This window comes from Cyrtonyx montezumae, unplaced genomic scaffold, assembly GCF_038088225.1.
Source record: "Cyrtonyx montezumae isolate F1298 unplaced genomic scaffold, pur_monq_1.0 scaffold_8, whole genome shotgun sequence".
Taxonomy (NCBI): Eukaryota; Metazoa; Chordata; class Aves; order Galliformes; family Odontophoridae; genus Cyrtonyx; species Cyrtonyx montezumae.
In genome coordinates this window covers 57,908,215-57,935,089 of record NW_027072089.1, presented here as the reverse complement: position 1 = coordinate 57,935,089, position 26,875 = coordinate 57,908,215, and the positions used below count along the sequence as shown (strand labels likewise).

Below are 26,875 nucleotides of genomic sequence, written 5' to 3'. Positions count from 1 at the left end.
AACTATAGGACTCTGAACCAGTCACTAACGATATTTGCATCCCATTCCTTGGCCAAATCATTTCAGGGATTTTCAGACTTTTTGCAGTCAAAAAAAGAGACACTTATTTCTGCAGATTGGCTGAGCCTCAGGAACTGAGAAGAACATGAGAAGGGGCAGGTGGAGAGAAAGTGAAGCATCTTGTTCTCTCTGGAAAGCTCTGTATCAAAGCAGGAATCGCATCATCTCAGTGGAGCTCTGCAAACACTCTTAACAGGCAAACAAGAAGCACGTCTTTGATCACCAGTGTCCTGGCAGCAAGCTGTGGAAAAATCTCTGCTTTTTCTATGTGTAAGTCTCAAAGATGAGCTGTGAGTTTTAGAAAAGGACAGCTCTGTTTTTGAGGCAAACATTTTATCCCAAATGCCAATAACATTTAAAAACAGTGCTCTCAAATACGTAGTGCTTCATTCAGAAGGAACCCACTTGCCACAAGAGCCTCTCTCTCTTTCTTTCATTATCATATAAATAAATATCTTCCTTTCAGCTGGAAGATACTCAACCATTTTCTGTGTTGCTTTCAATTATAAATGAGAAAGGGTCATACTGTAACCCCACAACACTGTTCAAATGATCTTTTTCCATTATAATTGATATTTTAAATTGCTTTATAACTGCCTTAGCTATAAATTCGTGCCCATTATTTGTAATAAGTGCTGGCCTCATTTAGGTTTGCTGGCCATATTCCCAGAATAATACTTTTGGAGGGGAGTGTGTTCAACTTGAAGAAGTGGAGGAGAGCAAGGGATGATCCACAACCCTAAAATTCTCATTAATAATTGTAATGGATGACAAATTCTCCCAAGTATACACTGTCTAGTAAACATAGTCACTATGCTTAGAGGCCCCTGGGTTAAAACTAGAAGAGTTAATCAAGGTCTCATCTCTTTTTAAACACAATATAGATGCACATACAGGTATCCTTTCTACTCCTTGAATGGCTCAGCCTGGTTGTTGGTTCAGGCACTGCCAAAGTGTGAATCTGTGACCCAGCTGAACTGCTTCTTTGGCACAAGACTACACAGCTCAGTAAGCAGCTTCTCCAGCTGCATCATCTGAGAGTGACTCTGAGACCCCTCTAACCTCTAGGCAGCTTTCTATACTTACCTCAGTCCCTCAAGAGCAGGTGTGGATTTTGTTCCTACAAGAGAAAGTGGGTAAAGTGGAGGAGGTAGAATCACAGAATATCTTCAGTTGGAAGGACCCCATAGAGTTCATCAAGTTCAACTTCTGGCTCTGCATAGGACCACCTCAAAGTCAGACTATATGTCTGAGAGTGTTGTCCAGACACTTCTTGCACTCAATAAACTTGATGCCGTGACAAGACCTATGACAAGGAGTGAAAGAAGGCTATGAAAGGACCATGTCCTACAGGAGCCTTAGGAGTACATGGAGAGGAGGAAGGTGGGAAATGGGCCAAGGAAGGCTTCCATAAGTTTTACAAAAGCAATTGCTGCTTCTGCTTTGGGAAGGGCCACCTCTGCCTACGTGTATTTCCAATCTGCTACACTCCATAGGCTGAGAGTAAATGCCTAATCTTCCGAAGACTTTCAGCCAGGACTGTTCATGAACATGTGGCATGGAAACATATGTGCTGTAGGCAAGAGAATTAAATAAACTGTCAGAAAAGCTCAGCAATGGGAGTGTAAGGCCAGCAGTCAGACCAGGATTGAAGTGTCTGGTTAAGGAAGTAGGTGGCTGCTGCCTGCTAGTTTCTGTGTAAGTGCAAGGCACATGAGTCACAAATGATTGGGTTTGTTACTGTTGTTAGCTGAGGTAAAAAAGTAGACAAATTATCAAAGAAACATACAGTTATTAATGTCTGATCATCACCATAGTTGGAAGCATATGAAGGCAAAACCGAGTTCATACAACAGACATGAATCTGTCAATTCCTAACTCTTTTCTGCTTGAATTTGCAATCCAGGTTGTTTGCCTTTGAAATTTTTAAAGTTTTTTCCCACAGGTAAAAAGCAGGAGATAACTTTTTACTAGGTGAATGTAATTAATCCCCAAGTAGCGTCATTAGAGACCTCAACTTTTCTGGATTATCAGGAGGGTTGCAGTTGTTTAAGATGGATGCTGCGAATTGACAGTAGACAAACACGATGATCTTGAGGAAAGTGTAGGAAGATCAGTGGAAATGCATCTTTTTTTTCCTTTCCTTTTTCGTTTTCTTCCCTGTTTTTTCTTATAGTATGTTCAGAAAAAAAGCTAGATAGCACAGGTATGACTTAGGTCTTGGTGATCATTCTTCTCTCTGTCTTTCCTTTTTCTGATACTGTCTACTCTCTACCATTCTATACCCAGGGCATCGTACTTACTGGGCTTTGCCTAGACTATAGGCTTGGCTACCTATTTACAGTGCCTTGAGTTCATTTATGATTTTCCTTTGTTGCCAGAATCTCCCTGAGGAATAGAGGGAGAGAGAGAAGTAGAAAAATTTTTTTTGCAGTTGCTCGTGTTGTAGAAAAATCTAATTGAATTTCAAGGCATAAAGAAGGCTTCCTTACCCTAAAGACTCTCCCCTGGTGAATTTCATAGTCATATTGCAAATGAAAAAGGGACTAGAATGTAATGTAGGGACATGCCAAAGAAGCAAGCAAAAGCAAAACTGCCACAAGAATACTTTATGCCAGAAATCATTAGATGATTGCAACTGAAAGGCCATTACCAACTCTCACTATAATAAAAGACATTGTAATTGCACTCTCTGAACAACAAGAATGACACTGTCTACATTGGATATCTGTCTGTCATGGGACATATCTTAGCACTTCTGCTTATTAATGTATGTGATAATCATACAACGAATGACTGGATTGATAAGAGTATATTAAGAACAGCTGTTAACAGTAGCTAAAAGAGCCACCCATTATATCTTTACTGAAATCCTTGAAAATAAAGAGGAATGACTGTCTTCAGAAATAACTACAAGTATAAAATAAAGATGTCCATAACATTTAGAAGAAGTTGTTCTCATTACTACTACCACTACTTCCAAGTTTAGTATTTTTCTTGTGAAAGAGAATCTGTCCTACTGTGCAAAAAAAAAAAAAAGAAAAAGTTAATTAGGTATCATTAAGAAGGTGTATGTGTATATCCCTAAGTTGTAATACTGACTATATTTATCAAGTTAGAAAGCACACTAGTCAATGCTTTTTTCTGGATGTCAACCAGTTCTTCTTATAATTACTGGCTCTTTTTCTTCTTTTTTACCATTTCAGTTATTTGGTTGTTTCTTAGCATGGGAGACACGAAATGTCAGCATTCCTGCCTTGAATGACAGCAAATACATCGGAATGAGCGTATACAATGTTGGGATAATGTGCATTATTGGCGCTGCTGTTTCATTTCTTACTCGGGACCAACCCAACGTTCAGTTCTGCATTGTTGCTTTAGTCATAATATTCTGCAGTACCATTACTCTCTGCCTTGTATTTGTACCTAAGGTAAGTGAACTTGTTTAGCATTGATATAGATTTTTTTTCTTCTATTTTATAATTGTGATTTCATATATAAAAGTTAATTGCCTTTTCAAGCTTAGGGAAAAATCTAAAGCTAGCCTGTCTGCATCTGAAACAAAGAACAAAGATTCATGAGATTTTAGAAAAAATACAAGGTTACAGGAATGTGAATGCATGCATTCGTAATGCCTACATTTTACTGAATGTGTGTATGGTGGCACAAAGGTTATTCTCTCCAATTTGAATGGAATAGGAATTTTTTGAGAGGGGGATCTGTGGGCATTAAGGAGGGACAGGTCCAGTTCTTTGCTTTACCATATCTCCTATAATGAAACCTCTGAGATATTCAAGTAGAGTGGTAAAATAGGATTTATTAGCACTTCAGAAAAAAAAGAAAAAAAAAACTGTATGTAAACTGCAGATGCTGACATTGAAAATGTTTTTAATAACTGATATATTATAGGTCTAAGTGAGGCATGGACATATTCCTTCATTTCTTTTTGCTCCTTTGGACTCTGAAGATGTGTATATTATATGTTGATGAAAGAACTGAGAAGATACTGAACCACAGAGGGCTGGCACTTCAGTTATTTTTCTTGCAAAGTTTTGCTTTAGGCATGAGTGTGGTAGACCTAAAAATGACAAGAAAGTTGGTTTTTATGTAAGCTTACTTTAGCTAAACCACAAGTTATGGAGAGTGCATTTGATATTTTGTAGTAAAATGTGCAATTGTGGTCATTTTAAACGACTTGTGTGAACCTCACTTAACACCCCAGTCACTTAACACCTAGATCATTGGATGACTGGAATGTTTGCAAGGCAAGATTTAAGATGTTTGTCTTACCTCTGGAATTTTTGTCTTAAGTTTTCAATTGAGTTGTGATAAAACATTTGTGGCAGAATAGAACAAATTATAGTGAACGCATTGGTGCTAACTGGCATCCCTGGTTATGGTTCTTGTAAGGGCAATTTACCTCAGTGTGTCCCCTCTGAGTCAAAAGTATGGCACAGAAAAACAAAAGAAGATGACTTCTGATCTGCAACAAAGTAGAGCAATTCATTTTCCAGGACTCACCGACCTGGGTGTTTTTACAGGCTCTGCAATTCAATTCTCAAAAGTTATATACCTATGAAGACATACATAGTCATATTCTTGTTGTGAATCTTAGGGGAAAAATCACAACTTCATTCTAAATTAAGGAAAATTCCCAAACACAGCAAAGAAGAGTACTTAGAAATTCTGCAAGATTTAAGTTTGTAAGCTGTATGAAAATGCATATTAAAGCTCTGCTGCCAAAAATACCTCCACGAAATTTCAGAAATCTCTTCAAAGAGAAAATATTATTAATGCTGTGACATGCTCTTCTGCCCCTTTGCTTTCATGCTCCTTTACCCATTCTTTTCCACTGCTGCAGGCTCTGAAATGACTTTCCTGTTTCCTCTCTTAACCCCTTCCTCGACCTTCTTTTAGCCCCCAACTTACCTGCCATCATTTTTTACTCCCAGTTCTTTCAGCTCAAAATGCAAACATGAACCCTAGCCTCCAAGCATGATGTATTTCTTCCCATTCTCTGTATTGTTAGGCTCTAATACACTTAACCTGTTTTGCATCATAAATGGTCACTGGGCAAAGTAGAAAAAAAAAAAAAGAGATTGAAGCATTAATTGGAACCTTTCAAGACCTGTGTGAGTGCTTTCAAAGCTGGACAGTTGTTTTTATCACGTTGGTATATTGTATCCTACATTTCTTCTTGCCATGCTTTGCCACAGTTGCAGCAGGACAACTGGCAAGCATTCTCTCTGGTGCTCCAGCTTAGATTTCATGATACCCAGGCCCCACAGGATATTGTTAACCAAGAACACTCAAGTTACACAGCTAGTAAGACTTCAGCGTGAGGCAGGCATCAAATTTCTCCCCTTAACAATTATGTAATCAGTACAGTTTTGGTGACATAGAAAGATTGTCAGTGAGATCCTAAAGCCTGTGGCTCATCAAGTGTAGAATATACTGAAGACTTGGAAGCCTGCAGTTTTTCATTTATTAAACCATGGTCAGACAGATAAAAGCAGTAACACGCTTGAGTACTTGCATTTCTCTTCGGTTCAAAGCGAAACACATTTTCTTCAGTAGTCTGAAGGTCTTACACAGATAGAATTCAATTTTTGCCCCATAGCCCTTTTATGGATCTGAATAAGCAGCTGTTAAATTATGTAAGAAAACCAGAGAAAGAAACATAACATTTTTCCATTTTTTCTCAGTTGTACTAATCCTATTTACATATACTGTGGCAATTACTGTACTTTTCCAGGTTTTTTACAGGGATAAATTCTTCATTGCTCTCTTCATTTAAAGATATGCTACACCACCTTCTACGGTCTGAGGTGAAGGCAGCTGGACAGTAGTTCCCTAGATCCTCATTCTCAACTGTCTTGAACATATCTGTGACATTTCCTCTCTCTCGGTACTCAGGAACCTCTCCTGATCAGCATCAACTTCCAAAGATAATTGAGAGTGACCTTGCAGCGATATCAGCCAGCTCTCTCAGTCCTTGGGGATGTACCTCATGAGGTTGCATGAATTGATATCAGTTCAATTGCCTTGGGAGTTCCAGAGGAACGGGATTTCTGAAAGCAATTATTACAAGTAAAGACTAATGTGAAGTGGTCACTTAAGATCTGAGTAGTCTTCATTTCTTTAATCACCTAAAGAAATGCAGTTTGTCTTCAAACTTAGCACATCATCTGCATCTACAGTCAGTCTGTAAACCCATGTCAGGGAAGAAGTGCTTCAGTGTCAGATCAGCTATCTGTCAGAATTTAGGCTTTTACTTCATGCCACCACAACTGCAGAATGGTCATGCTTGCAAGAACAAAGTGAACCAATTAGAAATCGTGGCTATACCACAAAAACTGACTGTACAGTCTTACAAATTTCCTCCTCTTTCTGTCTTTTCAGACAATTCAGAATCACTGCATTTATGAAATCGTAACCATGTTCTCAAGGCAGGGAGCTCCTTCAGCTCTATCTGTATTCAAATATATATGTATGACACTTGTCAAGTAATCATAAGTTTTGTATTCTTTAGAGTACTCTGAAGAGATCTCACCTTGCCAAACTGCTAGTAGCTTTCTCTCTTCATGTCAAGATGATATTTTCACATTGTCACTGAGTGTTAAATCTTACTTATATCTGTTTAAATTAAATATGTTTAAGGTTAACCTTTTTTTAAGTAGCTTACTGAATTTATTTTAACAGAGTTGTTTTATTTTGTTCTCTAAAACCTAATTAAGTTTCTGTTATCTCCAGAGTGCAATCTCCCTTGGGTTCTTTCTGTTAATACTCCTACCTTGTGCCTCTCTGCTTGAGTGTTACTTGTAACAGTAGGAAAGAAGAAATTTCATGCAAAGCTGTGTTTGAGGAGTGAAGGGCTTGGGTTTGTTGTTTTTGTTTGTTTGTTTCTCTTGAGGAGAGAGTATATCCTTTGAAAGTACGAAGATGTCAGTGAAGGAGAAATATGTTTCAGTATTTCGTTAAAAAATTAAGTCCAGGCTAATATATTTTAAATGCGTTTTCCAATTTTTTTTAACTCTTCCCTCTGCAAAATCATTCTGATTCAACCGATTCTGTAAATTTATTCAGAAACAGCCTTAAGTACGACACATGGCAAGCAGAGCTCACTTTCCAGTATTTTGTACTTAAAAGTCAGAAAGGAACACTATGTTTACCTTTGAATGTTTGGGGTACAAAAGAACCAACTGCAAAAATAAAACCATCTTCAGGACTTCTTAAAGCTTGTAAACCTTTCAGCTCATCACACTGAGGACAAATCCAGATGCAGCCACACAGAACAGAAGGTTTCAGTTCACTCAAAATCAAAAGAAAGAAGACTCAAAAACATCAACATCAGTCACCAGCGTCAATCAGGCCAGCACGTCTCGGCTAGAAGGACTGCAGTCAGAGAACCACCGCTTAAGAATGAAAATTACAGAGGTATTGTTTATTTGATGCATACTGCCTATGCGATTTCTTTGCATTTTTTTTTAGTGATCTAATTTGTAGAGGAAAAAATTCTCTTTGCATGTTAGCAAAATACTAAACTAATAGGAAACATTATTTATATGAATAACTAATTAATACATTCAATACTTAGCAGATGTGATCAATTGAAATTATGCCTTAGCAAATTAAAATGAAACTTCTTGCAGACCTTGGTGCCAGGTACCTCATGTGGACATTCTGGGCACCATACAGCCATAGCTATAGGAGGCCAACATTTACATGCTGGTGGAAAAGAGACCTGCAGCCACAAGGGCAGATAAGAGCTGTCCTTTTTTCTGTCCATGGCCAAGTTCAGAGACTGCCATTGCTGGCAGCCTAAGAGTTCACACGTGAAATACATGAATCCCATTTAAGCTATGAAATGGGTATTCTTCCTTATGTCTATCCTTGCTCAGGAGACTTCAAACAATAGTGAATCAACAATGAAGACTGTCCATTCAGTGTGAGAAGAGATCCACAGTTGCTCTATTATAAATTTTTTTTCTCTTCTTGCCTGTATTTCCAAGTATTCTTTTACTTTGAAGGAAAGGTATTCAATTTCAGCCGTAACTTCTTTATCCATATCTTACCTAAGGACAATTGCCTAGGTAACAGAAAGATGTTTACTCAGACTATCAAAAAGATTTCAAAAGCAAAAGCTACCTCTGTCTTTTTAAAGAAATGTAGTCCTTCAGTTTGGTTAGATGCCCCTCATGTGACAGCCTTAGCAATTTTCAGTGAAGACCCTGCTGGTTACTGGCTATCTTAGCATTTATATCCTGCTGTAGCTTTTCTACTAAGCCTCCTAACTCCCACCTGTGCCTTGTAAGGCTTATGACAATGGTCACAGGTGAGGCTGGTGAGAGCAATTGAGCTGTATTAGTGTACACAGGACCCTGATACTCTTGTTGGACTTCACTTAAGTAGATAATTAAATACTTAGACCCGAAGGTCTAGATTAAGAATTTCAGTTATGACGACATGAAGCATGTCTTACCACAGCTAGTAGCTGCATCTCTGGATTATTTACCTTGAATTGCTATAGCCAAGTCCTATAAGAGAGCAATGTAAATTTAAATCCAGCACTTCTAAAATTAATTTAAGCCAGATACCAAACATCCTGGACAACTGTTTCCAGGGAGCATCCCAAACCCTAAGTTATTGGCATAGTGAAGTAGTTACAGTAATATATGCCCATTGTATGCATAAATAATGATCAGTTTATAGAGTTTCAAACTGGGCATTCTAATACTCATTTCTTACTTATTCTGCAGTACACTTGGAATTACTTAAACCATCAGCTATTGAAGCTTGCTTTTCTCATATGCCCTGTGTGCTATGCTATTGGTACCTGTAGCAAGATTTTTAGAGGTAGTGTGGTAATGCTACAAGAACACTGTACTTGGTACTATGTGCCAATTGCATGACCTGGTTTAATTATAGAAAACTATGCAGTTACTGCATGTATCTGAAGCAATTATCGTTGAACTTTTGGCAGTTCATACTCTTTTTGTTTTGCAGCTGGACAAAGACCTAGAAGAGGTCACAATGCAGCTTCAGGACACGCCTGAGAAAACAACTTACATTAAGCAGAACCACTATCAGGATCTCAATGACATTCTCAGTATACGGAACTTTACAGACAGCAAAGGTGAGAGTGAAATCTATTAGCAGCTTAACCCAATAAGGTTTTGAATAGCAGAATGCCAATCTTACTGAATTGGTTCCAGAGCACTCATGTATTAGTGAGATACACTTTGAATGTTTTGGTTGTGTAATGGAAAGCATGCAGACTCACATAATAAATTGTATGATACTCACTGAGTAGTTGTTTTTCTGTACATTCCTACTGTATGCCTTAAGTGTTTAATACACAAGGTAAAGTAGGAAACTTTAAACGCAAATTTATGTTCAGAAGTCAAATTTTCTGTACTGGATGAAGGGAGTCATACAATGCTTCAGATGTTCTATGATTTAATTGTGCCAGCTATGAACGGCAGGAAGCCCAATGTAATATGTGCTCATCTGAATAGATGTTCAAATCTTGCTTTTGGACACTGCTATCAAGTACATAAAAGAGAAGCATGTAAATATTTCAGTGCTGATTTGGACTCTAAATGTAGAATTGAAGGTACTCATGAATGAAAGTTCTTCCCTAGGAACTGATAAAAAAAGGATTTCATGACTACTGAAATATTCCTAAGTTGTTTCTACCATGTCTCTTACATAGGTCCCCTAAGAAATATATGTGAAAGAATTGCTTCCATTATAGCTATTTTGCTTTTAGGAAGTAATAAGATCTGGTGTATAGTGCAATACAGTGGAAGCCAGAACACCCAGTTTCCATTTCTGACTGTAGAATTGATCTACTTTGTGAATTTTGGGAAATGACATTGTACAGCTGAATATTGTTATATTAGCTGAAGAAACTAATTGCCATGTATAGTGAAGTTGTACAGTTGCAAAGCTATGCTCGGGTTTCCTATGGTTAAGTGAAACTAAATGTGAATATAATTGTTGAAGAATTGTTTTAAAACAATGTTTCATATGTGTTTTTGAAGTATATTGAAAGTGTAGTGGGAAAAGGTTACGTTCTCCTGGGGTTCTTTGTTTTAGCCTGGGTATATATTTGGTTGTGTAACTTTTGGCAAAAAAAGAAAGGAAAAAAAAAAGATCTCTACAGAGTTTCTACAGAGTTCCCAGTGTCCTTTTTAAAATTAAAAAACAGAAGGGGAAAGGAAGACAAGGAGGAAAAGGAAAACGTAAATAGCTGCAGGAGGCGTGTGATTATTGGGCTGAGATCAGCAACAAGAACTAACATCAGTGAGTGGGATGAGGCAGTTTTACCAAGTGTTCGAAAGGAACACATAGAATGTTCCATGCGTGTCAGATACTCCAGGAAAAATGATAAATCATGAATAATATTTCAAGCAGAAAAGATGTATTGCATTGTGCCAACTGGCCATCTAATTCGGGTATGAGAGACAAAAATGATTCTCAAGGGATACGTTGGATATAAATTTAGGACTGGATGCTTCCCGCAGCAGGTTGCATTCCATTAGCAGTAGGATGCTGGCAAGGAAATTAAGAAGAAAATAGAACCTTTATGCACTTACTTCTGACTATACCTACAAAAAAACAATGATGTTTACTTCTGCTTTAAGTACCAGCATCCGAGATTTCATTCCTCAGTTTACCCCTGTTTGATACCTTATCTTACGCTTTTCTGCTTCTGGGTGCATATTTAAGAACGCCTTTATGTACTGAGCCTTAGTGTACCAAGTAACTTGGAATTATGTACTGTTGGGATTTACAGGATAGATATTCTCCTACGTACTGTAGTTGGACACAGTTTTCTGAATAGAACTACTGCATAAAGCTCGAGGAAGAGAAAGGAAAGAAAGATGGTTTTCCTTGGCTGTGTTTATATTGAGTATGTTTGAGAATTGATGTGGGGGATGTGGAACAACTGGATCTCAGTTTCCAGTGGCTTCCAAAGCTTAGTCCCACACTCTAGGGCAAGTGCCCCAAATATAAGTATTATACAGTACTCTGTTATTCAAACCTCCAACCTTTGAGTTGGCGTCTTTTTCCCTTCCATTTCTGTGTCTTCTGCTTTTTGTTTTCTCTCTTTGCCTGTTTCCCTTCCCTCTCCACATCTGAGTCTCCCCTGTAGTTCTCTCACTGAATCATATCTCAATAGTCGACCTTTGTGCTTAATTTAAATTTGCCATTGCAATCAAAATAATAAGGCTTTGGAGTATTCATGCCACTGAGTCACCGCTGCTTCTGTGCAGATGCATACAGACATCACTTAAACATTACTTAAAGAAATTCTGGCGCTTACGGCTATGGGAAAACTAACTCTGTCTGACATAACTATGTTTTCTGTAGCCATGCATTTCATACTGCTTTCTGTAAATGAAAGTACAGAACCTTGAAATTACACATCCCTGATGGTACTTCACCAAGCTTCAGAAGATGTAAATATTTTATTACTGTGACCTAGAAGGGGCCACATGTGTCACCTCCATCTGCAACTGGGAAATCCCATCCAGTGTGGCTTTTAAGGTGATGATAAGGTTCTTGCCCTGCTTGGACCTTGTAAAAAGTGTGAGCTGAGAAAGAGGTAGTAATGCAGTGAAGAGAGATGCTGAAGAGCTAAGACTGTAGCAGATCATTTGCTACTGGTCTGGTGGATGCAGCTGAATCCTGTGTCAATCCGCCATGCAAAACTCCTTCCTGTTCTGAAAGTTCACACTGAACATGTGATGCAGCTTATCCCTATTGCTACTGCTTACACAAACCCACAGCACTGCACTTCAGAGGACAGATAATAACGCAAGATTTATGCAATGCTTCTCTAACAAGTCCTAATGAAATTTTAATGTCATAGCACACTTCAGTAGATTCCTGATCTGTAAAAATTGCCCAGAGTCAAAACTCCCAGCTATAGCTGAGTGCCAAAGGAGGTTATCTGACTCTTCCCCGTCCCTCCTCACCCCTGCCATTTACTTCAAATTCAGATTTAGGAGCCAAACACTACATGACTTTAACCAGAACATGCAGATCCAAATGTGCACTCCTATAACTGCCTGATCTCAGGCATAGCCTCATAACTTTGGGAGCCCTGGTTAGCTGTTGCTAGTAATAGCTCATAAAGTAGCCCATTCTTTGCTGGCATGGGGGCTCCTTCTTTACAGCACATTTTAATTCAATAAGTCCCATTTAAAAAGAGATTATCTAGGATGCTCATCTCTTATTCACAAACCCATAACGTTCCCAAGATATCTACAGCAACTGGCCATATAAGAAAAGCAATTAAGAAAATGTGGATTGCAGTTTATGGTTTGATCGTTTTTTTATTTTGTTTTGTTTTCTTTCTTAATGCAGGCTTTTATCTTTGACTGTATTAGCTTTGTGCAGTCAGGCAATTCTCAGTGTGCTCCACAGAATGTGACCTCAGATGGCTTCCCCAGTTGCATATAAATTGTATGGGGCATTCCTGAACTTCATAGCAACGTGACCCAAGGGAACAGCATGGAGCAGCATCAGGGGAGGATCAGGCTGGGCATTAGGAAAAGGTTCTTCAACAGAGGGTGGTGGGCATAGAACAGGATTCCCAGGGCAATGGGCACAGCCCCAGGCTGCCAGAGTTCAAGCATCATAAGCAAGGAATGCCCTAGGAAGGCTGAAGTTTTTTCTACCATGAGAGCTACTGCACAGATAAAAGTTACCAAGGTTTTCATCACAGCTCCCTCAAAGTTGCCATAATCTAGAACACTGAGGCTTTCCCCACAGCTCCTTAGCTGTGGTACCATAAATTAGCATACTCCAGACACCGTAAAAAAGAATGTTCCAGGATTTATGCCTGGTGCCTCCTCAGAGCCAGAGTAACCTGAGCTGGGTTTTTCCCTACGGATGGTGCAGCACAGGGCATCAGCCATCATGTTTTCGGAGCCCCTTTGTGTCATAACAGAGAGCTCGACCATGTGGTTTTAAGAATAGCTTTTCACAACACTTAACAGTAGGTGTTGTCAGTAAATTAATGGAAGAAACCACTATATGAGGTTCCCTTTTAGGTTTCCTACACATTTCCATCAGTCCCTCAACTTTTCTTCCTTTTTCCTCTTCAAGGGACAAATTCTGTTCTGTGATAGCTGTAAGTAAGTGGAAAGTGCATGCACATCAGGATTAAATTTGATTCTGTAAGAAAAATGCAGTGGTATGATACTCCGTGTTTTTTTGGGTTGGCTAATTTTGTTACCCTTAGAATCCTACAGTCATATTCTATTTGACTTCCATCTGACATTTCCTTAAATGAAATTATTTCTACATGAATGATTCATATATAGTGAGAGTTTCTCATAAAGTCAAACTGATAAAATATCCTCCAGTCAAATCTCCATTTATTGCAACTTTTGCCAGTGTGTTTTAGAGCAGTGTATTACAAGAATTAATGAATGACAACCCTACTATGGGAAGTAGAGAAAGAAGCAAAGTGCAGCCATGCTGTAGTCCCCACTTGTGCAAGTTCTCTCACTGCAGGTACCCCAGATTGCTCAGAAAGTCTTTTCTGTTTGAAGCCCGAGAATGGTTTTTACTCATTGCTGTAAATGGACTGGGAGTACTCATTGGCATGTCAGCTATGCCTACATACTGTCAGTTTTCACCTCACTGGTGTTTCTTAGTGTTAGTTTCTCCCCAAGTAAAAGTAGCTCAAAGAAAAATAGATTTCTGTGATTCTGTGATTTCAAAGGAGTCTTGCTAGCAAATGCAAAGCAAAACAGAGTTCATCTGTGGTAGAGGAAAAACATTACTTCTGTGAAACTGATTTTATTCAGGCATTCAGCTTGAGATTGAAGCCACAGATTCAAAGGAAGGCCTTTCAAAAACACAAGGCTTTAAGGAATGTGTTTTCTGTTTTTTGTTGTTTGGTTTTTTTTAAGAAAAGATATAGTTCTTTATTTCCTTATATATAGACTGAGATACCAGTTTCCATGAAGCCTAGAGAATGGATTTCAATCCCAAAATTAAAGATTGTTTCTATTTCTATGGGGAGACCAATCTGCCAGATGTTCAGTTTCTGCTTTTCCTTGCACAGAAATGAATCTGTAGTAAAGGGAGTTTCTTCTGATTCACAGTAGTATAAATCAGAGAAGAATCCTACTGTCAGTCATTAAAAAAAACCAAACAACTCCTAACGTAAGTGTGAGAAGTCATGATTCCTGAGTGCTGCAGGCTTTGTTATGGAGAACTTATTCAGATATACCCAGCAGATGATGCGAACATTTTGATTTACCTCATGGTTTCATTTTCTGTCCATCTTGTTTGCATAAAAAGTAGGAAGTGACCAGTCCAGATTCACAACAACACAAGTGTGGAAAAATGCAGTAGATTTTAAAAATCTGCCCTTAGCTTCAAAGATTTTTGTGTTCTTTAGTAAATTGATAAAGTTATCTCCACCAGATCTCATAAGTCATTATTAAACCATGTTTACTTCTTTGTGAGCATAAAATGTGTTTCCTAACAAAGAGAAAACAGCAGTGGAATTGAAAAACGTGGGGTGATCTGCAGTCCTGACACCAAGTTGTAAACCAGCAGAGGAGAATTGCCACTAAATGTGTAATAATGAAGATGCTCCATAAAGCTACAGTGTACAAATGCCAACAACAACATCAACAACAAAAAACTATTAGGTTAAGAATGAATGGAATGCTTTCCAAAATCCCAGAAAAAAATTGCACCTGTGGTAGTACTTTCTATCTACAGCTGGTGAGCATTTATTGAAATGCATGAAAACCAATGGGATCCTGGGCTGCATCAAAAGAGGGATGGCCAGCAGGGAGAGGGAGATGATTGTTCCCTTCTACTCTGCCTTTGTGAGGCCCTGTCTGGAGTACTGCATCCAGGCCTAGGGTTCCTAGCCCTGGAAGGATGCAGAGGTGTTGGAGTGGGTCTAGAGGAGGGACACAAAGATGACCAGAGGGCTGGAGTACCCTTCCTATGAAGATAAGCTGAGGGAGCTGGGTTTGCTTAGCTTGGACAAGAGAAGGATCTAGGGACACCTCATTGCTGCCCCCTAGTACGTGAAGGGAGTGTACAAGCAGGAGGAGGACCAACTTTTTTCACAGTCTGATAGTAATAGGATAAGGAGGAATGGCTTTACACTAAAAGAGAGATTTAGGTTAGAAGTTAGGCAGAAATTCTCTACTCAGAGGGCAGTGAAGTGCTGGCACAGAGAAGCTGTGGGTGCCCCATCCCTGCAGGTGCCCAAGGCCAGGTTGGATGGGGTCCTGGGCATCTGAGCTGCTGGGGGCAGCCCTGCCCACGGCAAGGAGTGGAGCTGGGTGGGCTTTGAGGTCCTTTCCAACCTAAGCCATTGTTTGAATTTAGGAAACACGCACAGGTAATGTTGATGGAACCAGGCTGTGGGGTGGTTATCAGGATGGCAGGAATGAGGAGTCACCACTGGTGAGCAGCTGGCAGCAGTGATCCCTTTGAGCCTCTCCATAGCAGCAATGGTATATGCGCCTGCGGCTCAGAGCTTGGCAGTTGGAAGTAATTTCTCTGCTGCAGGTGGGCAAAGGTCCCAAGCTAAAGCCTTCTGGTTCTCACTGACAACGGGGTAGCAGGTTTTGTTTTCTAATGAACCAATCATAGAGTGCTGTGTGAAGCACTTGAGATCTATTTGTCTTTTTTCCCCTATGGCTTTTTGAATGGAAAGTGCTCAGACATCACCTATTCAGACTTCTGAGTTCCTGTTTGAGGTCTAAGAAGGTGAAAATTACTTAGAAACTGCTTCTGGCTAATGTAAACTCGCTTTTGAAAGTGTTTAGATCATCTCAGTGTAACTTATTCAGTAGCATCTGCAGTGGCAGACAGTACCCTGAAAATGAAGGGCATTTTTCAAGTGGCATGCTTAATGAACAGAGGAAGAAAAGATGAGGAAGCACTAACAGCAATGCTATACTTCAGAGAAATCAGGAGAGTCAAATGTTTGCCATTACCTTTAATTCATTTTCTTTCAGTTGTTCATCTATACAAAATCAGTTTCCTCCATCCTTAAGTTGTTTAAGTGCATGTGGTGATAGATAGCAGTTTTTCTTTCAGCTCCTGGAAGCGTATTACTAAGTGAGAATTTTGATCTTCATTATTGACATGAAAGGTAAATGGAGGGAAAAAAAAAAAAGAAATTCTAGTTTCCATAGCTGCAAGATAAAAATCTAACAGCTCCTCTTCCAAATAGCTCAAAGCTCTGGACAACAAATAAGAATTACACAACTGTTTTGTATTTTGACAGGAAAAATAAGGAACAGAAAAAAAAGTCTTAATATTGTGGCAGTCTGTGGATTCTGTATTCTTTAACCTAGTATATTAAAACCTGTGTTTGTACAGAAGTACATGCAGTGAATTAAAGGAGAGTCATCTGCAAGAGTGGTAGGAAAGGGTTTATTAAGAACACACAGAGTGATACGCAGGTATTTGGTATAAAGGGCAGCTAGGCATAGAATATGTGATTCCTGCTCTACTCTAAACAAGAATCCCCACCTTTTCGACAGAGACCATCTCCCTCCCTCTCTTTCTCTCACAAATACAGCACAGCTGAAAGCAGAATGCCTCTGGGGCATACAACACAGATTAATCCCTGAAATCATGTACTCCCATAGCCTGGCAGTTGCATATTCTAGTCATTTGATGTAGAGTTGCATCTTAAGTGGCTTTGCAAGTTATTTATCTTGGCCAAAAGAATTGGGGCCTTGGAACAGTTAAATAATAGGGCTTTTCCATCCCTAATTACAGGGATTATTTGAATTTTAACCTTGGTCTTTGTCATCAAGTCAGCATTTTTCATTGTCAGCTTAGATTAGCTCAGCATTGGACATTGTTTTTAATCATGGAAATAAGAGGTTTTTCTAGTTGTCTGTTTATAGACATCACAAGGCTCTTATGCAAATGTCAGGCTCGATATACATAGAAATGTGATATATGGAAAACAAAAACTGAGCTCTTGTGACAGCAAGTGCCACACCAGCAAACTTCAGGCTGTCCTGAGATGATAGGTTTCACTTCTTCTTATCTTAGCCGCTGTCAGATTTGAGGCCTTGTTGTCCTCCCTTCACATCACTGAATACTGTCACGTCTCCTCTTTAAGCCCTCCCTTCTTGCTGCATGCAAATCCCTTAGCACTTCTCCTGACGTTTGGTTGACTTAACAGAAGCAGCTTTGTGTGCTCTGATTGTCTCCTGTCTCATCCAGCCCCTTGCTTTCCATGCAACGAAAGTGGAGAATCTTCTTTTTGCTCTTCTGAGCTGTAGCAAACCTCAGTCTGCACATTTTTGCATCCTCACCTATTCACTTTTTCCAAGTTTTTGGTTGGATTTGCAGAGCAGAAGGCAAATCCTACAAAATAACATTGGGGATGGCCTCATCGGGAGGGTAGTTATATATACTGGAGAACATTACCAGGTTCACTGGTAATGTAATGGGATCTGAATTTTTATTGGAGAGTCATTTCAGTTGGAAGAGACTGTTAAAGGCCATCTAGTCCAACTCCCCTGCAATGAACAGGGACACTTAAAGCTCCATCAGGTTGCTCAGAGCCCCCTTCAGCCTGACCTGGAGTATTTCCAGGGACAGAGCATCTACCACCTCTCTGGGCAACCCATCCCATGGTTCATAGGACAGGCTGCCTAGAGAGGTGGTGAATGCCCTGTTAACTGTGGCTTCTTTTTGTTGGTTCTTCTTCAGATATTTTCCTACTTTTCCCTCTCGTGCCCATTTTTGCATTCAAATCCTCCAGGGTCCTTTTCTACTGTCTATCTCTGAGTCCTCCTCCATGCTGCCTTAAGGCCTGCAGCAACCTCTGCTCCTGTGTGCGTAGCAAACAACTGCCTGTGATGGATTTGGAGCAGCTCTGTAATTATTTATGAAAACTCTGCACTGTCCTCATTACTCAGATGTTTTCCTTGTGACTTTCCTTGGCTTAACACAGCAGGAAATGTTAGAAAAGCAGGCAGGAACAGAAGGGATTTCCATTTAAGAAAACCTTCTTTAAATGGCTGTGCTCTTCTCCCCTTGCAGAGGGATGAGTATATGCCACAGACCTCAGCACAGCTAGTCCTGGCCTCCTGGGACTCCCATGGGAATTAAGTGATGCTACCTGCAGGGAAAATGATGATCTTCTGTGTCACCATTATGCAGTAAAAAAAAAAGGACTGCAGAAGAAAGCTTAATGAAATCATTAGCTGTCCTTCCTGCAGACAACCTATGGACTAGTGCAGCTGATATGAATGATTTTTCTGTGCTAAATCCTAGCAGATGAATGACAGCACTTAATTGCTTATGTGATATCAAGCGTACCAGGGTTTCATAAATCGATGAAATTACAGTTTTGTCAGGGTAAATATTTAATCAAGAGGGTTTTTTAATATAGAAAGGTAACAATATTTGAATAGAAGACAATATGATGATGCAGCTGTTATGTTTTTTCACAGAATAAACTAGGGGAAGGAGTATGATGGGGCTACACAGAGGCAAGAAACAAAATATTTAAGAGAGAAATAGGGTGGGGGAGGGAGGTAGAAAACAAAGAAGAACAAAATTGATTTTTATCACTTTTCTGTTTCTTTATGATAGTTCCCATGAAGGACTAATTTCCAAAGTTAAGAGTATCAAAGACTCAGAGGGAAACCTGAGCATATATTGCAATATAGGCAGAATGAGTTTATTCTGTGGCACAATATACATCTGGGAAACTTTATAATGAAGCAATTTTACGAAGGTCACTTGGTCACAGTAAAATAAAATTGAATGTGTTGTTCATCTAGATGGTGAAAAAGCAATCTTGAAAAATCATCTTGATCAGAATCCACCAGCACAGTGGGGCACGTCAGACCCTTCCAGAACAAGCAAAGATCCTATAGAAGACATCAACTCTCCAGAACAGTAAGTAGAAAGCCATTATGTATTGGTAGAGAAAGAGGCACTCCACACTCCCTCATGTATATATGTGCTTGTGTGCTCACACTTTTTGAAGTGTTAGAAACATAAATTCCATCGTGAACATCACCCACTCTGCTGATAAAATATTAATTAAAATAATTACATTTCATCAAAAGCTTTATTTTTTTCAAGTGTTTTTATGAGACAGACCTTCACTGAAAACTTTGCCCACTGTCAACATGACCATTGCCAGCAGTGCAGGTCTTTCCACGCACATGCCAGAGTGGTTCACAGAGTGCATAGTCTTTTGTTTGTTGTTCTGGTCTTAAGCTAACTGAAAAATAAAAACAGTCTTTAAGCTTTTCAGTGTTACCATAGCAGCTGAAGCTGAGTGGGGCATGGAAAGCTTTTCATTAGAAACAATGGTGTGTCTGGAATCGCAGTATGACACAAAGCACCAGTTAGAATCATAGAGGACAGAGTCCTATGGTATCAGCTTTGCTTTTCAAAAACCCATATAATAAGTTAATATACTGCCCTCTGCATCAAAGGAGGGGTGGCCAGCAGGGAGAGGGACGTGATTGTCCCCCTCTACTCTGTCTATGTGAGGCCCCATCTGGAGTACTGCATCCAGGCTTGGGGCCCCCAGTACAGGAAGGATGTGAAGCTGTTGGAGTGGGTCCAGAGAAGGAAGGTGAAGATGATCAGAGGGCTGGAGCATTTCTCCTATTCACAGAATTGGGCTTTTTTAACCTGAAGAGAAGGCCCCAGGGAGCAATCCAGTACTTGAAGGGAGCATTATAAGCAGGAAGGGGACAGACTTTTTACACGTAATGATAGGATAAGGGGGAATGGTTTAAACTAGAGGAAGTTCAAACTAGAGGAATGCTTTAAACCAGAGAAACTGTGTGTGGCCCAGCCCTGGAGTCTCAAGGCCAGGTTGGATTGAGCCCTGGGCAGCCTGAGCTGGTAGGGGGGCAGCCCTGCTTACAGCAGAACGCTGGAGCTTAGTGATCTTTAGGATCCCTTCCAATCCAACCCATTCTATGATTCCATGATATGATTTTATATGATTCTCTAACATCGCAGCAGTCTTGCTGCAGGACAAAGATGAGGGAAACACCATGCTTGTTTGGAACTAGAATAAGCCCTTTCCCTGAGGTAGCCTAGTTATGCTGGCAGCACATTATCTGAGCTGAGAGCTGTCAGACTCCTTTTTGGTACCTGGGCAACTTGAAAGCTTGTTAAACAGAATAAATTAAAGAAATTACCAGTCTGAGTCATGTGTTACATCAGTGTCAGCAAACCTGATTTCTGATAGCAGTTATTGCATCGTATTACCTGGTCCAAGAAAGCACGTGGAGTTCTGTGTTCTGACATTACATAAAAATAAACAACCAAAAGATGTGGAGAAGCTAACTTTCGTACACATGTGCACACACACACACACACACACACACAAACCCCCATTAGCTAAAATATCTTGTTATTGCACAAAAACAGAGCCTTCACTAAGCAAGCTCCCAAGACTTGAGGTTAGCAAAGTGCCTTAATGCATAGATGTTAGATGTCCATCTTTTTCCAGCATCATTTATGAGAAATAATGTAGTGTGAATAGATGAATGCACTCATTTACGTGTGACTTAAGAGATATACTAAGAAAAATTCTGATACTTGGACAATCTAGTTTTCCTGATGCAGATTTAAAAAAAAAAAAGACCTTTTGCCTTTTGGTGAAGACTGAAGTTCCTGTAGGCTAGCAGTGACTGATGAGAAGACTGAGATTTCCTAAAGGTCTTAAGAAACAGGTCAGCACAAATCTGAGCAGTCACTGACATTTCTGGAAAGCAATTAGTGAAGTCCTGCTAAATCAGAGCAGTTTCGTTGAGCACTTGCACAGCTGTGCCTGTGCCAGGTCCAAGGGTCAGAGCCTTCCCTGAGGGTGCATTAGCACTTTGGTTTACCAGAGCTGTGCAGCTCAGGCTCAGTGGACCCACCCAAGTTGAAGCATAGAAATCTTTAGGGCCAGGGTTTTACCATCTCGTCTTTTCATCTCTTTCCAAACTTTGTGCTTTAAAAGAACATCCTTATTCATCCATGCTCTTTTTCCAACTTGTATGGCAGCATTTTTGGCCTTCCAGGTTAATTAAATGTATCAATTTTATTAAAAAAAAAAACTATAGTTTGTGCTTTTTCATTTCTCTGTGTACACGGGATATGTGACAAAGAAGTAGTTACATAGCCTGCAACTTTAGTTGAACTTATTTCTTACTTAAAAACAGAGCTAGTGGTTACTACTGAGAAAATTATTTCCTTTTTGCCACAAATCAAAGAAAGGAGGACATTAATATAATAATTTACCTGCAGAAGTGTGAATTCTTCATATCCCTCCCAAAAAAATAACCCTAACTTTCTCTTACTGACAACACCCTGAAGATCTGATATCTTTCAGTATGAACATTCTTGTACAGTAGAGAGAAGAGTTTGATTTGGGAATTTTTGGTCTTTTTACCACCAGTGCTTCATTTGAATGAGTATGATCCCTTAATTTACAACTGTGACTAACACAAAGACACATCCAAGGGCAAATTTTTCAAGCTCAGTAGTGCAAGAATATGCAGTGCATATTTGTCTACAGGACATTGTTTGTATTCTATCAGTCGTATCACAAAAACATTCCATTTGCACATGACTAAAATCCATTTCGATCCATGCATCTATGGAAAATTAAGTCTGTATAATTAGAGTGAAGCCTTACCACATGAATGTAGGTGTTTAATAACTCCATTTGCCTCTCACTCCCTCTCCAGCTGGGCAGGACCTGGTCAGTTATATTCACAGTGCCATATGAAATTTACAATTTCTTCCATTCTTTCCTTTTCCCTGGGTGTGTGATCTGCTCAGGAAGATCATTGCACCTTAACTGCACCTGGCCCTTTGGTACCTTTGTTATCACTACATTGTGCTATACGGTATGTTATTTGTATTCCAGCCTGATAGCGCTCTATTATCTAAAGGTCACATCAGGCAGCTTATCTGTACTGTGGCCACACATTCAATGGGAAAACTTCTGTAACCTCTGAGAGTATTTTTCTGTGCACCCTCATTCCTGCATGTTGTCCCCATTACATAAGTCGTAAATTGCATGAATTAATTTTGGCACAGGGTAAAAATGATAGATTTCTTCCAGACCTCACTAAAAGCTACCACTTTGGTAGACTGTTTCCCATATGTGTTCATTTTTGTAACCTCCAAAGCAGCTAGTCACTGCCTAACCCATGTCATAGAATCATAGAATGGCTCAGGTTGGAAGGAACCTCAAAGATCCTCCTATTCCAACCCTTCTGCCGTGCACAGAGTTGCCACCCACTAAATCAGGCACCAGATCAGACTGCCCAGTCCGCATCCAACCTGACCTTGAACATTTTTAAGAATGGGACATCCATCCACAACTTCTCTCAGCAACATCTTCCAGCACCCCCAGCACTCCCTCTGTGAAAAATTTCCCCTGATGTCTAATCTAAATCTCCCCTCTTTTAGTTTAAAATCATTCCCCTTTTTTGTCACTGTCTACCTATGTAAAAAAGTTGATTTCCTCCCTGTTTATAAGCTCCCTTGAAGTACTGGAAGGTCTCTCCAGAGCTTTCTCATTTTCAGGCACAACTCCCTCAGCCTGTCTTCATAGGAGAGGTACCTCGATATTTTTTGAGCTGAAGTTCTGCTTTTATCAGCATTTAAAAGACAGTCAGATATCCTGTTGGGACCGGTTACATCAGTGTTAGTAACCAGAAAATTCTATTAAAAATGTTGATCGTGATTATTGTAGATTATTGCATTACAGACATATGTCTTGGCATGAAAGTGTCTCCTTTGTGAAGTTTCTTTGCTGATGGCACTCCATTTGACCCTACCCTACTCAAATCTATTGTAAAATTACAGTGGATCGAGACTGATTAGTTTACTTGCTAATACAGTATCTTGCTTTACTGTAGAGCTTTAGAACTTTTCCAGCTTCCCAGCAGCTGCAAAAAAAATCAACATTAATGGGCTGGAGAATCAATTTAAATTCTCTCTAAACACTTAGACAGTTTACACACTCCCACAGATCTTAAGAGGTTGGCTGCGGCTGCAGTTGTTTCGTCCTCCTCTCTTACAAAATAGATTCCATCAGTGGTTTTGTATAGCAGAACCAAAAGATTTTTCATATGCTTCTGCTGCCTTTGCAGCTTCATGCAGAGCATTCCCAACTGATTGCCCAGAGAGGTGGTGGATGCCCTGGAGACACTTAAGCTCAGGCTGGAAGGGGCTCTGAGCAACCTGACTGAGCTGTAGGTGTCCCTGCTCATTGCAGGGGAGTTGGATTGGATGACCTTTAAGGGCTTCTTCCAACGCATGCAATTCTATGACTCTGTAACCTGCACTGCATTGTGCTCCTATGTTCACTGGCAGGCAAGCTTTTGCTCCTATCTATTTATCCTTAAAAAATGATGACTCTGTGTACAGCTGGAGATGTATGCTATTCTAACACCCTGATGAGCAATTGCCCTGTGTGTGGAACTACCTTTCCTTTCAGCCTCCTGCAGTGATTTTAGGAAGCCACCAATACTCACCATTCCTGTCCCCATCTACCTGGCCATATGCTCTAACATACCTGTGCTGTACAGCCAATCTGAAACAAAGTGCATGCCACTCTGAAAGCATTGACAAAATGTGACAGAGTAGGGGAGGAGGGAAAGCATCAATATTGGGGAAAAGAAAGAAAACATGAAGAGCGAGTCAAGTTAAAGATTTACTTTCACTTGAGGCGAAAATAGCATATTTTGTTTGTTTGTTACTTTTGTTTGTTGAGTATTCATTATTATGAATCTCTACTCAAGAGTCTTGCCTAAGTTCTTAATTGTGTTCTAGTCTCCAGGCTACCCTCCTCCGCCTCAATTCCAGGAACCAAGTTTTCAAGTGAAAGTGAAGTCTAAGTACAGTTAAAGCAAAATTTGCCACCCACTGCAGCCACCGTGTGCACAGCCAAACAAACATGCTTTGTCCATGCTATGGCTAACACTTAAATGGGTGGAAGAAAACCATTCACTTGATAATTATGCAACTAGATTCTCTTGGAATAGCTTTAAAAAGCTCTTTAATGAAAAGTCTGTAGCAGTCAAACAAAGTAAGCATTTCCACCGGTGGGAAAATAACTACAGGCAATTCTGTGCCTGACCCTGCAATAAGAGGCAGAATTACAATCTGCAGCCGTGGGCTAATAAGGATTCAGTGCACAGCAGCAGCAAGCTCTACCCCTTCTGCACTCCTTGGGAACAGGCCTGAGTTCATTGATACCACCAAAAAGAGTCAGGAACAGTGGCAAAATAACGAGTGGATTTTGGTTTATCCCAAGGATATGTGGCCAGCAGTACAATCACTGGGGATTAATATTGCTCTAAACTTTTTAAGAGAGTTTGTTGGGGAAAAGATCCTGTGGAAGAGTTTTCTGTCCACACAAACTGCAGCCTCTTCTTCCCCATCTCTGTACATAACAAGCCCTAGTACTGTAGTGAAGAGGCTAAAGGGAAGTATCATTACATCTCTTTCTGTTTGAATTGGATAGTTTTACTGCTTGGTCCCTGAGTAGTGCAGTTGATGCTGTGGTAGCTGCCTCCAGTTCCTAACGCAAGGCAAAAAAAAAAACAGGAAGAGTTTGAGTCAGACAGGCTGTCCAAAGGCAAGTTTCCAAACATACACTTCTCATAAGGGTCTGCCTTTACAGCAATTAGGCAGCTTACAGGGAAATATATATATAAAGCCCTGTTGAACTGATCCCATGCCTTGTATGAGCATTTTTCTTCTGAAATTAAAAATCTGGCCTTCAGATTGACTCTGTCACCTTACAGATGTCTTCTCTTAAAGAAAATCCCTCCTTGTTTCAAGAGCAAACACCTCCAAATGCACAAACAATCCTGGTATGATATCATCTCAGTGAACAAAACCATCTCTTGAACTGACAAACCTCAACTGGGTTTTGGTTTTGTTGGTGGTGTTGGCATACCTAGAGCTTGGGAGAGCAGAGCCTTGTCGTGGCTCTGTCCTCTGCATGGAGAGGGGTTGGTCGGGCAGGCCGCAACTGTGGCTTAGTGTGCCCTTAAAAAATAATAATAAAAATCCTAGCAGTTATGACGATGTCAATCTTCTAGGAAAATTGGCTTCTTAAAAGCTGAATTTCACTGTAGGTAATGGAACAGACTGCTTTTCCAGCGCTCACTCTGCAGCCCCACAGCACTGTGTGGGAACTTGAGAGCAGTTAGCTCCTTAAAAGCACAGACCTAAACTGCACAGACAAACCACTTGGAACAACCCAGCAGTCTGAACTTGCTCCCTCTGTGCACCTGTGTTTGCCTTAGCTGGAGCTGCAAAAATGCCATCTTTAATTCCGGCATCCTTGTGCTAAGTGATGCATGGCTTAAAGCTCTGTCTTTGACCTCGTGCAGTTAGCCAGTGCTGTGCGTGCAATATATCACTCTGTGAGGAGCAGAGGATTGCTAAACCATATGCCCCCCTTGCAATTTAAGGCTTTCCCTTTTTTCAGTATCAGCAGTCTAACAATTAATCTGAAAGTGCCTGGGAATTTCAGAAGACTGTGGGATGCTGAGAAGGCACCGTTAGATTCTTGTGTCATGTCTAGCCTGTCAGAAAGATTCCCAAGGGAAATAATGTGGTGGTGGCATCACTCAACAGCAGTAAGCGCAGTGCTCCTGGCATTAACCCTCTCTATTCCAGCAGCAGGAAATATCCTTGCAGCAACCTGCAAGGATATGAAGCGCACAGTAAGTTACATTCTGGAGAAGAGGAGGCTCAGGAGAGACCTTATTACTTTCTACAACTCCCTGAAAGGAGGTGGCAGCGAGGTGAGGGCCGGCCTCTTCTCCCAGGTCATAGCAATAGAATGAGAGGCAACGGCCTCAAGTTGCACCAGGGGAGGCTCAGGTTGGTTATTAGGGAAAACTTCATGGAAAGAGCAGTAAGGCAGTGGCACAGTACTCCACAGGGAGGGGTGGAGTCACCATCCTTGGACATGTTCAAGAACCGTGTGGATTTGACACTGAGGGACGTGGTCAGTGTGCACGCTAAGAATGAGCTGACGGTTGGACTTGATAATCATCATGGTCTTTTCCAATCGTTGTGATTCTTTGATTTTCCCTCGGCTAACACTTCTCTTCTGTCTCTCACAGCATACAGCGCCGGCTGTCCTTGCAGCTGCCCATCCTCCACCACGCCTACCTGCCCTCCATAGGAGGCGTTGACGCGAGCTGTGCCAGCCCCTGTGTCAGCCCCAGCACCAGCCCTCGGCACAGGCACGTGCCACCCTCCTTCCGAGTGATGGTTTCCGGGCTGTAGGAAGGGGAGATCAGTGCTTCCTGAACTGCTTTTAAGTACTCAAAGACTGGACTAAACATCTGACATAGAACTCTGCTACAAGCACGTGACATTGGCTCTGAGCACAGTGAAACTACTGCCGAGGCCACCACCACAGGAGTGCCAGGGTAGCTCATGTGGGAAGGCGAAGGAGGACGACGCGAGGAGCTTGATCTGTAGCCTTATTCATGGAGTTTTTATTTCTTCGCGCAGAAGTCACTGAAAACATTTCTTCCCAAATTTCTACTAGCAACAAGGAGGCTGGGAAATACGAATCTTGCAAAAAAGACTTTAGGAGAAACACTCAAATGTCACTGAGCTTTACGTGGCTGCTGAGAACATGCAATTCTATACTGTATCCATGTAAGGAATAATACAGCAATTGAGCTATAACGTATTTATTGAAATAGATACGCTCATTTTTACAAGAGTTGTGTTAAATTGCTGGAAACATTCTGCACTGGTTAGTCTTGCTCGTTTT

The 26,875-nt window shown here is 40.4% G+C and overlaps 1 protein-coding gene across 1 annotated transcript in view; it reads left to right on the top strand.

The window, feature by feature from the left end:
* Positions 1 to 26,450, top strand: part of GABBR2 (gamma-aminobutyric acid type B receptor subunit 2) — a 443,392-nt gene extending 416,942 nt beyond the window's left edge. The window contains exons 15-19 of the mRNA XM_065753547.1: positions 3,267 to 3,491; positions 7,315 to 7,497; positions 9,067 to 9,196; positions 18,876 to 18,993; positions 26,211 to 26,450. Coding sequence (XP_065609619.1) covers positions 3,267 to 3,491; positions 7,315 to 7,497; positions 9,067 to 9,196; positions 18,876 to 18,993; positions 26,211 to 26,376 — 822 coding nt within the window. The 3' untranslated portion in view covers positions 26,377 to 26,450. The remainder of the gene's footprint in view (positions 1 to 3,266; positions 3,492 to 7,314; positions 7,498 to 9,066; positions 9,197 to 18,875; positions 18,994 to 26,210) is intronic.
* Positions 26,451 to 26,875: the final 425 nt, after the last annotated feature.